A 16421-nucleotide genomic window follows, 5' to 3' on the forward strand; every position below is an offset into this window, starting at 1 on the left:
TAATACTGACTAACTAAAAGGAACTGACAAGAGTATACACAAGAGAATCCTTAGAAGAAACCATATCATTTCAGAGAACATGATAGTCAAAGAGGAGATTTTGCACAGTCCATAATTGTTTCAAGACCTAGTTTTATTTTGATTTTAAAAAGCACAACATGAATTTACCATTTTAACCATTTTTAAGTGTCCTATACTAATGTCCAGTAAATATCTTACTTTAAAAATAGTCCTTTTTTGATAGTAGCTATCCTAATGTGTCAGAGGTGATATCTTATTGTGATTTTGACTTGCATTTCTTTCATGATTAGTGACCTTGAGCATCTTTTCATATGCTTGTTGGCAGTTTGTCCATCTCCTTTGGAAAAATACCTATTCAAGTCCTTTGCCTTTTGAAAAAAACAAATTAGTTGATTTTTGTTGTTGAGTTACAGAAGTTCCTTATATTATTGATACTAACCCCTTACTAAATACACAATTCACAGATCTTTTCTCTCATTCCATAAGTTGCATTTTCACTCTGTTATGTCTTTTTAAGATGATGTATTATTTGGCTGCGTTGGGTCTTAGTTGCAGCCTGTAGGATTTTCACTGAATCATGTGAGCTCTTTCATTGCATTGCACAGACTCTCTAGTTGTGACACAGGGGCTTAGTTGCTCTGTAGCATGTGGGATCTTAGTTCCCCAACCAGGGATCAAACCCACATCCCATGCATTGCAAGGCATTTTCTTAACCACTGGACCACCAGAGATGTCCTTCTGTTGTGTCTTTTCACGCACAAAAGTTTTTAAATTTGATGTAGTCCCATTTGCCTCTATCTGCTTCTGTTGCCTGTGGCGGTGTCATATCCAGGAAATTATTGCCAAATCCGGTGTCATAAAGTTTCTGCCTTGTGTTTTCCTTTAGAAGTTTTCTGGTTTGGGGTTCACGACCTTTTGAAATTCTTTTTTAAAATAAGAGAAATGTAGCAATTACGCCTGTGCAGGGAAAGATGACTCAGGACGGCTATGAATGTCCAAAACAAAGTTCAGATGAGGACCTTTTTTATTTTTTTTTTTTCACAAAGGATGGTAATTGTGCCAGCAGTTCTCTGTTTTGCTCAGATTTTTTTGAACAGTAGGAAAATATGAACAACTATGAATAGGTTTGCGTGCCAAGTCACTTCAGTTGTGTCCTACTCTTTGTGACCCTATGGACTGTAGCCTGCTGGGCTTCTCTCTCCATGGGATTCTCCAGGCAGGAATACTGGAGTTGTTTGCCGTTTCCTCCTCCAGGGGATCTTTCCAATCCAGGGATCGAACACATATCTCTTACATCTCCTGCATTGGCATGTGGGTTCTTTACCACTAGCGCCACCTGGGAAGCTCATGAAAAGGTATACAGGACCTGCAAAAACAGTATCAAGAAAACCCAAGCTCAAAATGAGTGGAGACCTTTCAAAGAGGGAGAGATAAAAGAAATGTATTATCCTGTGTGGAGCAAAAAGATAAGGAGACCAACAGCTACTCCTTTTGGCTGACCATAAAGTATTGAGGATGACAGAGAGCCCTGAATTACTTCTTATTGTATGTCATAGAGAATGTTCAGTAGATGGAAATGGAAACCCCAGGTAGAAGAAAACACTTAGGCTCACAGCCTAGATTAAGTCTCCCAAAGGACAGGCAAGTCATAGTGATAGTACAACTTGCTAAGGTCAAAATCTTTGAGAAACTATGGAGCCCAGGAAAACATCGGAAATCTGGAGGTGAAGATATGGCATTACAGGTTTTTAAAAAAAGGAAGAAAGTGAATCTTAAAAAGCTTTCCTGGAGGACAATTTATATAACAAGAACAGTTTCTGAATATTGACTCGGGTGTACACTCAGGTTAAGAAATCAGTTTTGCAAGATTAAGATGGATATGTGGCTTATTGGTAGCAAGTGCTAGGAGAAAAAAAAAGCAGCAGCAGCTCAGAGATGGTAATTGGTAGCACCATAAGTAATAAGTGGCAGTGAAATAAACCTTCGCATTCATAGAAAATAGACTCTAGACGGAGGGAGATGATAGTTCTAGTTCTATCTAGTTCTGTCCTCTGTTCTAGTGACTGGAGCATCTACTCAGTCCAGGTATCTTGCTGGAGATGTAGTCAAGCTCAAGATGTTTCAGAAGAGGGCAATGAGGTAGGGAGAGGGGCTGGTAACTGGTTAGGTTTCAGGGATGGGTTGCTGCTGCTAAGTCACTTCAGTCGTGTCCAACTCTGTGTGACCCCATAGACGGCAGCCCACCAGGCTTCGCCGTCCCTGGGATTCTCCAGGCAAGAACACTGGAGTGGGTTGCCATTTCCTTCTCCAATGCATGAAAGTGAAAAGTGAAAGTGAAGTTGCTCAGGGATGGGAATTTTGGCTTAAAAGGAAGAGCTCAGGTGGCGCATTTAATGGTAAGGAATGTGCCTGCCAATGCAGGAGACTCAAGAGACGTGGATTCAGTGCCTAGATCTGGAAGATCCTCTGGTGTAGGAAATGGCAACCTGCCCCAACATTCATGCCTGGAAAATTTCATGGACAGAGGAGCCTGGCAGGCTACAGTCATGGGGTCGCAGAGTTGGACACAACTGAGCACAGGAAGAACCATTAGAAAGCTCTGATGAGAAACTGAACTTCTCAAGACTGGAAGCTTTAAAAACTGTTTTGTGTTATCTGGTTGAACATCAAATGGTTGATGGTTGGTTTAAAATGACTAGAGGGGTCTAGGAGGTAAAACCAAACCTTGACTCAAGAAAATTCTAGTCTGTGAAGATCATTGGTTTCCTGAAAGAGGGGAGGGGGTCATTCAAATGGAAATTAGGTAATTTTTTAAATCTTCTAAAAAATAATTTTCTGTTGGAGGTGGTTTTTCAAATGAAACTGTAAACCTCGATGCAGGTTTTACTACTTGTTTACCAGTGAGTAGGATGCTTTTCACTTTCATTTTACACTGGAAAACGTAAAAAGTTACTACTATTTTATACCTATTTTAAGATCTACAGTTATACTGAAATTGAATTTTTAAAAACTACTCCGTGAGCTTCATTATATAATCTTTCAGAAGAGAGACGTTCTGTTTTCATTGTGTGCTTTTAAAGTAAATATGAATACAGTACCTTCTATTTGAATCACCTGTGACTCTTGCCCATCATTTAGCTGGGAAACATAACTATCGGGTAACTGAAGGGGAAAATGATTAAGGCCACACATGAAGGAGTAAGAGAGGAGGTAAAACCACCCAAGTGAAGTGAAGGTTCCGCAGGGCCAAAGCATTGCCAGTTTCCAGGAAAGACGATAATGAATGTTTGCTTTTCCTTCCCTGTCTCTTCACCCAAATACCTCAGGGGCAGTTTCAGCTGTTAGGTAGCCCCCAAATAATTTGGAGTCAGTAGACACAGGCAGGGGTCACGTGACATGCCCCTTAGACATGAGCTTTATCAGGCTGCCTTTCTCATTTGGAACAAAGCTTTGGTGTAACATGGCCCCCCACCAGAAAGGCATTTCTGCTTTGATGCCTTCCAGATGCCAAGAACTGAAGCTGAGCTGAACTTGCTGGTTTATCAAATTCCTATGTGATAGAAGAGCTCCCTTGATTTACCAGATTTCATCAAGCAAGGAAGGGACTTAGCAGTTAGTGTCCTTCTTCAGGAGAAATCAAGGCACTGAATCTGAATAATATAAATGACGGTGTGAGATTCACCCTTCTTCCTACTGGGGAAGTACCACATCCAGTTGGCCAGACTCCTTTGGATAGAGCTGTATAAAAGTGACTGTTTTAGAGAATGTAATAAAACCTACAATCCTGTGTTCCATGTGAAATATCATTTCTTTTCTGGTTCACTTCAGAGAAACAACAGCCAGTATGAAAGGAGCAGGAAGATATTTAAAATGGATAAGCAACAAGGATCTACTGTACAGCACACGGAACACTACTCAGTATTATGTGCAGCCTGACTGGGAGGAGACTTTGGGGAAGAATGGATACATATATACATATAGCTGAGTCCCTCTGCTGTCCACCTGAAACTCTCACTGTATTGTTAACTATACTGCAGTTATCATATTTTTAAAAAAAAATTTTTTTTTTTTAAATGAAAGGAGCAGGAGAGTTGAACTCTGCATTCAGAAGGCTTTATTGAAGCCCTGGCTGACCAGCCATGTGACTTTGGGGAAAATCCCTTCACCTTTCTGGGCTTCACCTCATTTGGCTTCCTTGTCTGTAAAATGGATGAGGATTGAGTCAGGGAAACAGAAACCATGCCAGGTGTTTCAAACAGAGAGGGTGTAAGACAGGGAATTGGTTAAACAGGTGTTGGGAAACTGAAAGAACAGGAAGTGGAAGGAGACTCAAGCCAGTGATTAATGATGGTCTCAGCTCCCACTCCCAGGGCTGGAGGGATAAAAGTGGCCTCTGAGCATGGAGGAGGGGCTGTATCAGGGAGGAGACCACCACTTCCAGACACCCCACCAGGGAAGGAAAGAAAACGAGAAGAAACAGGAACCACAACTGCTTTCCTCCTACTTCTCATCTCCCACCAGTGCCCACTATGGGCAGAATAAGTCACCTGACAAAGGAGCCTGGTTTAAAAACAAAGCTTAAAGAGACAGTTTAAAAACTACCTAGCTTCAGCACTAGAGAAGGAAACATAAAGAGAATGGGCACGATTGTGATACATAGGAGAGTTGCTAAGAGAGTACATCCCAGAAATTCTCATCATAAGGAGAATTTTTTTTTTCTTTTTATTGTATCTTATATGAGAATATGATGTGTTAGTTGCTCGGCCATGTCCGACTCTGTGACCCATGGACAGCAGCCTCCTGGACTCTTCTGTCCACGGAATTCTCCAGGCAAGAATACTGGAGTGGGTAGCCATCCCTTTCTCCAGGGGCTCCTTCTCACCCAGGGATCAAACCCGGGTCACCTGCAGTGGCGGCAGATTCGTTACCATCTTAGCCACCAGAGAAGCACAAGAGGATGATGTTAGCTGAACCTACTGTGGTCATAATTTCACAGTATATGTCCATCAACCATCACACTGTACACCTCAAACTTATACAGGGATGTATGTCAATTGTTTCTCAATACAAGTAAGGAAAAAGCAAAAGAAGAGTGGATGTGAGTCTGAAAGACAATAGGAAATAATCAGCATATGAGTTTATAATACCAGACTAAAATGATAGAATTCAAAGTTAGTAATTTGGTCAGAACTATTGAGATGGTCCTGTTATGTTTGTATTGAAGTAATACTACCGGGACTTCCCCGCAGTCCTGTGGTTAAGACTTTACCTTCCAATGCAAGCGGTGCAGGTTTGATCCCTGATCAGGAAGCCAAGATCCATGCCTCATGGCCAAACAAACCAAAAACATAAAACAGAAGCAATATTATAATAAATTCAATAAAGACTTTAAAAATGGTCCACATCAAAAAATCTTTAAACAAGTAAAGTACAACTACTTCAGTTTATAAATAGGTAGGGATGGATATTTATAAACTGAAGTAGTTGTACTTTACTTATTTAAAGATTTTTCGATGTGGACCATTTTTAAAGTCTTTACACATTGGAGAAGGAAATGGCAACCCACTCCAGTGTTCTTGCCTGGAGAATCCCAGGGACGGGGGAGCCTGGTGGGCTGCCGTCTATGGGGTCGCACAGAGTTGGACACGACTGAAGTGACTTAGCAGCAGCAGCAGCAGGGATGGATATATAGATAGATTTGGTTCTGATACAGACAGTTTCTGAATAATTTTTTGTTGAAGCTTTTGAAATTATAAAAGCTTGTATTAGTTCATTATTTAGGAAAACTACAAGATGTATTCAATACATTTCTGCAGACCTTTGCAGAAGAAATCATAGCAGCAACATGGATTATTATAGGATTCTTCCTCGAGAGTTCCTGGGAATTAATTTTAGAGAATCTGGATCTGAGAACTGACTCAAGCGTGGGATCATGACTCTATCATGGAGACTCAAACAGGCTCTGTCCACTTAACCTACATGATCTTCTTTTCTTTTTTCACCAAAAAGTTTCTTCGTGGGCTGACTGTATTTCAGTCCAAGATACCCATAACCCCGAGGGTCGCCTGACCTACACTGCTGATCCCAGTAGCTGTGCCCCTAAACCCTTGGAGTTTCACTCAGATGGTTTCACTGGCTGTACCCTCAGATGACATCACCCCCCTGAGATCACCATTTCAACAACTGGGCGTAGACAGCAAGTGTGTGTTCATAGGGCCAGATCATGGGCTTCTGACCTATGTCATTGCCTAGGGTCCCATGCTCAGAAGGACCTTGTCAGCATCTTTTCAGATTTTTTTAAATTTGTATCTTAGCTGTATGATGCAGGCTTTTCACTGCCATCTGTGGAATCTTCGTCGCCACATGTGGGATCTTTAGTTGTGGCATGAAAGTTGCGACATGCTGAATCTAGGTCCCTGACCAGGGATTGAACCCGGGCCCCCTGCACTGGGAGTGTGGAGTCTTAACCACTGAACCTCCAAGGAAGTCCCACCATGTCATCCATCATCTTGAAGTTCTCAACCTCCAAACAATAAGATCACCCTTCCACTTTGCACTCAGCCCTGCAAGTCTGATAGCCAGTCCTGGGCTGGAAGGACAGGTGTGATTAGAGGCCCAGGAAAGGCCTCACTGAGAAAATGGCATTTGAAGAATGAGCCAGGCCTTTCATATTGTGATGAACTTCAGCTCAGCGTTCAAAAGGTCATCTCTTCTAGGAAGGCTATGCGGACACCCTTAGCGATTACTACCCCTAGCTTGGTCCTGCCTTAGCAAGCTGCAAATACCTGTTGCATACTTACATTACATTCTAGACATTTATACTGAACATCTGTCTCTGGTCAGTGAAATGTTAGCTTTTTGGAGAAGGAGCCTATATATTATTCATTTTTGTAATAACAGCAATAATAGCTGCTGTTACTCAATGCTAGAAGCTGTTCCATAGGTTTTACTACAAGGCAGGCACTGTTGGTCTTACAGTTGGAGAAACCAAAGCATATAACAATTAAGTAAGCAGTTCAAGTTACCTGGTACATTGTAGAACTGGGATTTGGATGAAAGACAGCTGGTACCCTCAGATGTCATACAGTGCATAGTCAGTCCCACTATGTGGTCAGTGAATGAATGAATAAGTAAACAAAAAACAGTTAATGATTAAATGATCAGACGGAGTCTCAGGGACAGATTTACAAACAGGAGAGGAACTTTATATTGTGGTTGGAAACCCCAATTCAAGCCTGCACAGGAGAGAAAAGACACTTAATTTCATGCTTGTAAGCTACATTCACTAATAGATTTTAAAAAACCCACCATATGAAATTATATACTTGTAGATATAAGGGGACGACTGAGAATGAGATGGCTGGATGGCATCACCGACTCTGTGGACATGAGTTTGAGTGAACTCCGAGAGTTGGTGATGGACAGGGAGGCCTGGCGTGCTGTGATTCATGGGGTCGCGGAGAGTCGGACATGACTGAGCGACTGAACTGAACTGAACTGAGATATAAATCAACTTGCTTTAGTTTTTGTATTGTTACTTTAGGAATGGAAACATTGATTTCTCTGGCTCTATTGTTAACTAAAATTAATATTAAAATAACCAGAAGTTCTATTGAAATAGTGAGGTTAATTTAACAAACACATCCTGAATGTAGTATGCTTGTATAGCATGCTGCTTTGGGGAGACACATGTGATAATATGGATATTAATTTTAGAAAATTAAAATCAGAAGCTATGCTTCATCTCTAAATCAGCCTGCAGAATGGGATGCAGCGTGGTGCGGGGGTGGAAAGGAGGAGTGAGTTGTCATCAGTGTTGTTCTCTTTATTTGACAAGTGCCTTGCTGTGCAGATTCAACCCAAGTCAGTGTTTTCAAAAACCGATTGGCAAAGCTTTGTTACCTTCTCTTCCCCGTTCCAGGAATGGAGGAGAGATGTAGCCTCACTGGGATGTAATGTTTCTGAAGATAAAAGAGTCCGTGTTTTGTGAGGCTGGGGTAATGGAATCTTGGGCACGTGCCACTCCTCTCCTGGGGTGCAGTCCACAGATCTCCTGATACATCTGATCAGCCTTGGGCAGACGGGCTCAGTGCTGCAACAGTGAATGTATACTGCCAGCAGCAGCTGAGGAGGGACATCCTTGGTGGTCCAGTGGTTAGGCCTCCGCCTTCCAATGCAGGGGGCAAGAGTTTGATCCCTCACTGGGGAACTAAGATCACACATGCTATAGAATGCGGCCAAAATTTTTTTAAAAACTTTAAAAATTAAAAAGAAAACTAAAAGAACCATCAGAGGAGACCTTCATCACACGGCTCAAGTATGGAATGCTGTTCATGTCTCATAAAAATTCCCAAACCCTGTTTTCAGTTTATGCCTGCAGCCCAACTGCCTGATCCCTATAATAGTCCAGAGCAATGAAATTGTTGAGAAGTTTCCTTTCACCAGCTCTGTCCAGCAGCACATGGGGCACATTCTCAGAGAATAAACTCCCCAGTCCTGCTAACAGCCCCTAAGCATGCCCTCTGCTCACTACATTTTCATCACTTCCATCTTCCTTTCTTCTCCAGCAGAGAGATCGTACATCAGAACCCTGGGGGAACAAAGGGTGGAGGCTCACAGCTTCAGTGGGTTACATTTTCAACAGCTTCAGTGGGTTACATTCATCCATGAATGGCACATGGATGCACACCACAGGGCACAAGTCTGGTGGTCTGACCTTGTTTCTTTCAGACCCAAAACCCAAAGGTCAATGCCACTTGCCTCGTGTGTGCTAACTGTTGACTGAGGTCACAGCCTCCTTGGGAGCAACCAGAGAGCAAGGTGAGGTTATTTGCCAACCTCTCGTGGACCTTGGTCCCCCAGGGCACACTCCAGTGTGCCCAGTGTGTGAGCCAGTCTCATCTGTAGCACAATGCATATTGCACACTATGTGATGAAAAAAATACTCTTCAAAATGATGCAGCAGCCAAGGGGGACTTGCCTGGCAGTCCAGTGGTAAAGACTCTGCACTTCCACTGCAGTCGACATGGGTTCCAGCCCTGAATGGGGAACTAGGATCCCACATGCCTCAAGGCATGACCAAAAAAAAAAAGAAGAATTTTAAAAAATGATTCAACCTAAATATTACTTTCATAATGCAAGACTGTTATCCCAGGTGCCCCTAATACTGTATTTTCCCTTTGTTCGTCGTTCCTTTAGACCATTCCTGACCAGTAATTTTGAACCTAGATATGTCTGCTTCCCTTAGAGCCGTGGAACACAGCTCCATTAACACTAGTAAGCTGGGACTGGCTTGCTATTTCTCGTTACTTCATTCCACTGTAACTTGGTGATCATTACCTTTTTAAATAACATTCTTATGGGTCATTAGTTTTGTGTGTGATTCTCCACCTCCTACCCCCATCTTATTTTTCCCGTTATCAGAGCCTTATTTGTTACAAACAGAACGTAAATAAGAGTGCAGGCTTGTGGCCCAGTTTCATAAACATCCAGCTTCACGTTGGAACCTGATGTTTATTGTCAGTACCTGGATATTTGTTTTCTGAGGACAGTGTGAGGTGAAATGATTCCTGAAAGTGGAAAGACAGTGCAAGTGACTCAAGATGGGGGATAAACCAATACTGAGAAAGCCTCTGCCTGTTTTAACACTGGCCTCCATGCACCAGAGATGGGCTGCTGGGAGGGATGGGTGTTCCAGTTCAGAAGGAACCCATTGTATCAAAGCAACCCTTGACCCAGACCAGACCTGTATGTGCGTGTATGCATGCTAAGTTGCTTCTGTCACGTCCAACTCTGTGTGACCCTGTGCACTGTAGCCCACTAGGCTCCTCTGTCCATGGGATTCTCCAGGCAAGAATCCTAGAGTGGGTTGCTATACCCTGCTCCAGGGGATCTTCCCGACCCAGGTATTGAACCCAGGTCTCTTATGCCTCCCACATTGGCAAGAGGGTTCTTTACCTCTAGCCCCACCTGGGAAGCCCAGATCCAACCCCGGTGGAGGCAATTCAGTGCACTCCAGGTGTCCTGCTTACACGTGTTCAAGGGATCATATGGACCTCAGCCATCTCCTCTTCTGAACTGGTCAGGATTTCTCAGCTGACAACTCATCATGTCATCTTGTGACAGCCCTTCCATTCTTTTTGGTTTTGGTTTTTGGCTACACTGGGTCAGTTGCGGCATGCAAACTCCTAAGTTGTAGCATGTGGGAACTAGTTCCCTGACCAGGGATTGAATCCAGGCCCCCTGCGTTAGGGAGCTCAGAATCTTAGCCACTGGATGCTCAGCCCTCTCAGTGTTAACATGGTTACTTAAAATTAACTTATTGTTCATATGTCTCTTCTTCAAAGCTAAATCATGAGTTTATTAAGGACAGTGCTGAGTCTTAGACTTAACCATTCCTCATAGCACTGGTTGGAATCCCAGTTCTCCACTTAGAAGCTCTATGACCTTAGATGCATTCCTTCATCTCCTTGCTTCTCAGTTTCCTTGGCTACAAAAAGCATGGCCATCCTGCCTGCCTTGCAGTACGTCAGGAGAACCAGCTAGAATGGTGCTAGGCAGTAACAGGAGTTTGGTGAATAATAATTGATTCACTAGACAAAACCCTGCACACCGAAGCTGAACAAAATGTAGCAGAATTGAATATAACAAAACATGATTTATTTAACCTCATGGGAGGGAAGAGCTAATTATGGTTGCTTAAGATTTCATGGTGCGGACACCATTTCCTCTGACCTGGGCTTGAATGACAGTTTACAACCCTGTTTTTATTCTTGACTTGTTCGTGAGCGTGTGACCATCATTTCAAGCTCGTCATGTCTCCTGAACCCAAAAAGATTGGTGAACTGATTTGGGATGTGGAGACTGTGCTTATTGGCAGCCTTGGCCCCACTCCTACATTTAAGCAAGAGCCTGGCCCTAAGTGGAGAGCTTCCTGCAGCTCCTTGCTGCCCTGAGGCAGGTGGTGACTCCCAGAACTGATCTAGTGACTTAGATGGATGGATGTCTCTTAGCTTCTTTAGGAATGTCTCTTAGCTTCTTTAGGAATTTTCTTTAACGCAGTCATAATGGGGGCAGTGTTGTGGCTTACTGAGACCTCATCAAGATTAAAAAAAAAAAAGAAAAATGGAGATGAGAATGTAAGGAGCACTGTATGAAAAAATAAATAGCATTGAGATGAGTTTCCCAGATTTCCCATATAATGAGTGCATCTGCCAGAACTCAAGATGTGTATTATCCACTCTGCAAATGGCAGATTGCCTTGCGGGGAGCAGAGGATGCTTCCTGATGAAGGAATCAAATCTGTCTTGATTCTGCCACTTTCTCTTTGTGGTGGAGCCATGTTACAATGAAGAAATGGGTCCTGTGACATTCTCGGCAACCTTCTTTAGTTACTTATCAATATGCACTTCCTTACCTTACACCCCCTTTTAAAGGTTCCTGGGAGAAAAGTACATAAAACAGACATCTGCTGAATCTGTTGCCATGTCAACTTAGTAGAACAAATGTGGTCAGATGTGCTCCCTTTCGATATGTACTAGGGGTGAGTGAGTGAGTGAAAGTCACTCAGTCGTGTCCCACTGTTTGTGACCCCGTGGACTATACAGTCCATGGAATTCTCCAGGCCAGAATACTGGGTGGGTAGCCTTTCCCTTCTCCAGGGGATCTTCCCATCCCAAGGATTGAACCCAGGTCTCTCACTTTGCAGGTGGATTCTTTACCAGCTGAGCCACAGGGAAGCCCACAGGTACTAGAAAGTGAACGTGAAGTCACTCAGTCGTGTCTGACTCTTTGTGACCCTGTGGACTGCAGCCCACCAGGCTCCTCCGTCCATGGGATTCTCCAGGCAGGCATACTGGAGTGGGTTGCCATTTCCTTCTCCAGGGGATCTTCCCAACCCAGGGATCTAACCCAGGTCTCCTGCATTGCAGGCTTTAACCTCTGAGCCACCAAGAAAGCCCCAACTAGGGGACACAGCAAATAAGCACCCCCACCCACTGTTGGTTAGTTAATTGGTGTAGTTTGTTGGTTGACACAATGCCTTTCTCCAAAAGTAATCTGAGACCAAACTTACCAAACAGACTGTGTTGTCACTTTCTCAACACTATAGTTTTATGTTAGGGGCTTAGTTGAACTTCTGACATATTCAGTAATATACCAGCTTTTATCAGATATTTAGAGACCCTAGTTAGATTTAGGGTCACAAAGAGAAATGAAAAAGCCCCTGATCTGAAGAAACTTTGTTGTTCACTGGTAGTGAACAATTAAGACACAATTAAGTACAATAAAAGGGCGATGGCAGTGATTGCCCGTGTAGAACTATAATGTGGGGCTTGCAGTCATGTGTTTTTGTGGTAGGTTTTTATTGAAAGTATTTAAAAAATATTAAAAATTAAAATTCCAGTCATCTCTGTATCTAAGAAATTTAGAATTCTTAGAATTCCCTTAGAATGCAGTGATATAGGGACTTCCCCGGTGGTCCAATGACTGAGACTCTGAGCTCCCAGTGCAGGGGACCTGGGCTCAATTCCTGGGCTGGGAACCTGATCCCACATGCTGAAACTAAAGAGCCCGTATGCCACAACTAAGAGCTAGTGTAGCCAAATAAATTTTAAAAAGACAAGGTGCAATGCTATAAAATCAGTGCTGCCTTGGGGAAGACCGAGTATTTCCTTACTCCGGCCATGGGGACTGAGAGGAGCTGTCATTCGATCTCTAGGAGGTCTGCAGAGGGCTCCCAGAGGAGCGATCTCTGAGCTGAATTTTGAACACGTTTCAGGTCCTCACAAGAGTCTGGACCCTGTGTGCTGTGCTGAATTCTGTTCCTGTGGCAGTCTTCTACCAAGCCTGCTGGTTTATCTCACTCCACATTTATTCCCCTAGCAGAGATTTTTTAATCACTGCTACTATAGCTTCCAGCAAGGACCCCATGACCACTGCTTTCATTTGTTTTGTACATGTGATTCATGAATGTGCCTCCCTTCCCTTCCTTATGGGGTCAGCAGTGCTTGCAAGAACTTAGAGGATGCATGGGTTTGTGTATAGGGTAAGGGCAAAGAGTCGGACACGACTGAGCGACTGAACACAGACACACAAAAGGAAGCCTGCCCTGACCACCAGGAGGTTTCATCCATTTCCATCTGAAAAAACAACTGGCCTTAGGCAACATATTTCTAACTAAGTCATTCTGCATGTTTGTGTGCAGGCACGCATGCCCATGTACACATGCTGTGCATAAATAGCACATTCCCAATCTGTGTAAAATGAAATGGATGAGCAGCACATGACAGTAGGCTCAGCCCCTGAAGATTTACCAGGAAAGAAGACAGCTGTGTGGCAGAGCTGCTGCTTATAATTAGGGAAAGAATTGCCCGTGTCCCGTGCCATTCAGCAGCTTCAACCATTTAAATGACAGCCAGTTTATTTAGCTTTGTAACACCCTTTGAGCCCCCCACCCCAACCCCGTTTTATGGGCCAAGAGTTAATTTCTTGTTGAGAACACTGCTAAGGACTGTCATCTCTGGTATCATTGTTAAGATGGGATATGACATGATAGCTGGCAAATCTCAACTAGAAACCATGATGAATGAGCAAAAAAAAACAGGAGTTGCTTTTAATGTCTCTTTTTAACTTTGTAAGTGAGGAAAAAACTATTTTCAAAGCCCAGTGGACTTTCCGGTTTTTAACGGCCATATTGCCAGTTTTGCAGTTGACAAGAAAATTATAAGGCTTTCTTTGGCTTGAGCGAGCTGTAAGAAGCATCGCAGCACTCCTGGTGTACAATGGCTCTCAACAGGATGGATGGGGAGGGAAATTAATAGGCGTCCCATTGTTACCGTGCATTTTTGCCAGGATATTTCATTAGTGTAAACACTGAACCCGTTGTCATCTTGTTTAGCCACTTGACCCTGGTGATTTTCAGTTCTGTGTATCGTGATGAGTAGAGCAGTGGCGTGCACGAGACAGGCCCTAATTATTGGGAGCCGAATCATTGCTGACCCAGGACGAGATTAACTGCTCCTTTGCAGTCTTTATCCTGGGACATTAGCGCTGTCTGGTTATCTTGCTTCAGTTGAGAGATTCGGGACAATAGCAGTGCTGACGGTAACGGTTGGCGATTTCCCTGTTTGTTTTGCAGGTCACGGCCAGGGGGTTTGGGCCGCTGTTGCAGTTCGCCTACACCGCCAAGCTGTTACTCAGCAGAGAAAACATCCGCGAGGTCATCCGCTGTGCCGAGTTCCTGCGCATGCACAACCTGGAGGACTCCTGCTTCAGCTTTCTGCAGACCCAGCTCCTGAACAGCGAGGATGGCCTCTTCGTGTGCCGGAAGGATGCTGCGTGCCAGCGCCCGCACGAGGACCACGAGGATAGCGCGGGAGAGGAGGAGGACGAAGAGGAGGAGACCATGGATTCGGATACGGCCAAGATGGCTTGCCCTAGGGACCAGATGCTTCCAGACCCCATCAGCTTTGAGGCTACCACCATCCCAGTGGCAGAGAAGGAAGAAGTTTTGTTGCCCGAGTCCGACGTGCCCGCGGACACCAAGGAGAGCTCGGCCAAGGACGCGTTAACGCAGTACCCCAGATACAAGAAATACCAGCTTGCATGTACCAAGAATGTCTATAACGCATCATCACACAGTACCTCAGGTTTTGCAAGCACATTCAGTGAAGATCACTCTGGCACCGGCCTCAAGCCGGGGCTTGCCGTGGGGCAGATTAAAAGCGAGCCGCCCAGCGAAGAGAACGAAGAGAGCATCACGCTCTGCCTGTCCGGAGATGAGCCTGACGTCAAAGACCGAGCGGGCGACGTGGAAATGGACCCGAAACAGCCCAGCCCCGCCCCCGCTCCCGTCCCCGCGCCCCCTGCCGGGGCCGCCTGCCTGGAGAGGTCCAGGGGCGCGCCCTCCCCCTCCTGCTTGAGGTCTCTGTTCAGCATAACAAAAAGTGTGGAGTCGTCCGGCCTGCCCGGTACCTCTCAGCAGCACTTTGCCAGGAGTTCAGCGTGCCCTTTTGACAAGGGGATCACTCAGGGTGACCTTAAAACTGACTACGCCCCTTTCCCGGGGAATTACGGACAGCCCCACATGGGCCAGAAGGACGCATCCAGCTTCACCATGGGGTCGCCCCTCAAGGGGCCTGGCTTGGAGGCTCTCTGTAAACAAGAAGGAGAGCTGGACCGGAGAAGCGTCATCTTCTCCTCCAGCGCCTGTGACCAAGTGAGCACCGCGGTGCACTCGTATTCTGGGGTAAGCGCTCTGGACAAAGACCTCTCCGAACCGGTGCCAAAGGGCCTGTGGGTGGGGGCCGGCCAGTCCCTCCCCAGCTCACAGGCCTACCCTCACGGTGGGCTGATGGCGGACCACTTGCCAGGAAGAATGCGGCCCAACACTAGCTGCCCGGTGCCAATCAAAGTGTGCCCTCGCTCGCCCCCGTTGGAGGCCAGGACAAGGACTTCCAGCTCGTGCTCCTCCTACTCCTACGCAGAGGATGGGAGTGGGGGCTCGCCCTGCAGCCTCCCTCTCTGCGAGTTCTCCTCCTCGCCCTGTTCCCAGGGAGCCAGATTCCTTGCCACAGAACATCAGGAACCAGGCCTGATGGGAGACGGAATGTACACCCAAGTCCGACCCCAGATTAAATGTGAGCAGTCTTACGGAACCAACTCCAGCGACGAATCCGGATCGTTCTCGGAAGCAGACAGTGAGTCGTGTCCTGTGCAGGACAGGGGCCAGGAGGTAGGGAACCCGCAAAAATTCAAGCATGTCATCCACCCTCAGTCCTTTATCTGGACTCTCCCTGTCCCCCCACCTCTGCCAGATCGTTCTTGTTTGCCAAGATTAAAGCTTTACAGTTAAGGGACCGCCTCCCCAATCCTCCCCTGGTGGCTCAGTCCTAAAGAATCTGCTTGCAATGCAGGAGACTGCCTGCAGTTCAAGAGACCTGGGTTCGAACCCTGTGTGGTGAAGAGCCCCCCTGGAGAAGGAAATGGCAACCCACTCCAGTATTCTTGCCATGGGAAATCCCATGGGCAGGGGAGCTTGGCAGGCCACAGTCAATGGTGTCACAGTCAGACACAACTGAGCGACTAAACCACACACCCACCACCCTCCCCATCCACAGAGGCAGAATGCTTCGAGGTGATTCAGAATTAACTAGTTTGCCCTAGAAAGCACTTGAAATTTGATCAAGATTTCAGTCCTCAAAAAGCAGAGGCAAAGAGCTTAGCGGGAAAAAAGTCCAATGCCTGAAAGCGTGTGCAGGTATTTCAGATCCTCCCCGCCCCGCCCCGGTCTGCTTTGAAAGAATGCCATGCCTGTCACCTTCATCCTTGCCCCTCGCTTCTTCAGTGAGAAGAAAAATATAAAATTGCTTTCAAAATTGACTGATTGAAACTGGAGAGAT

At 45.3% G+C, this 16421-nt stretch overlaps 1 protein-coding gene across 5 annotated transcripts in view; it reads left to right on the plus strand.

The window, feature by feature from the left end:
• BACH2 (BACH transcriptional regulator 2) overlaps nt 1-16421 on the plus strand; it is a 393216-nt gene that overhangs the window by 351852 nt on the left and 24943 nt on the right. For all 5 annotated transcript variants that reach the window (XM_055433461.2, XM_088840711.1, XM_055433465.2 and 2 more), the window contains one exon: nt 14159-15754. In XM_055433461.2, coding sequence (XP_055289436.1) covers nt 14159-15754 — 1596 coding nt within the window. The remainder of the gene's footprint in view (nt 1-14158; nt 15755-16421) is intronic.

This window comes from Moschus berezovskii, chromosome 10, assembly GCF_049115385.1.
Source record: "Moschus berezovskii isolate FMDL1 chromosome 10, NW_MosBer_1.0, whole genome shotgun sequence".
In the NCBI taxonomy this organism is placed as follows: domain Eukaryota; kingdom Metazoa; phylum Chordata; class Mammalia; order Artiodactyla; family Moschidae; genus Moschus; species Moschus berezovskii.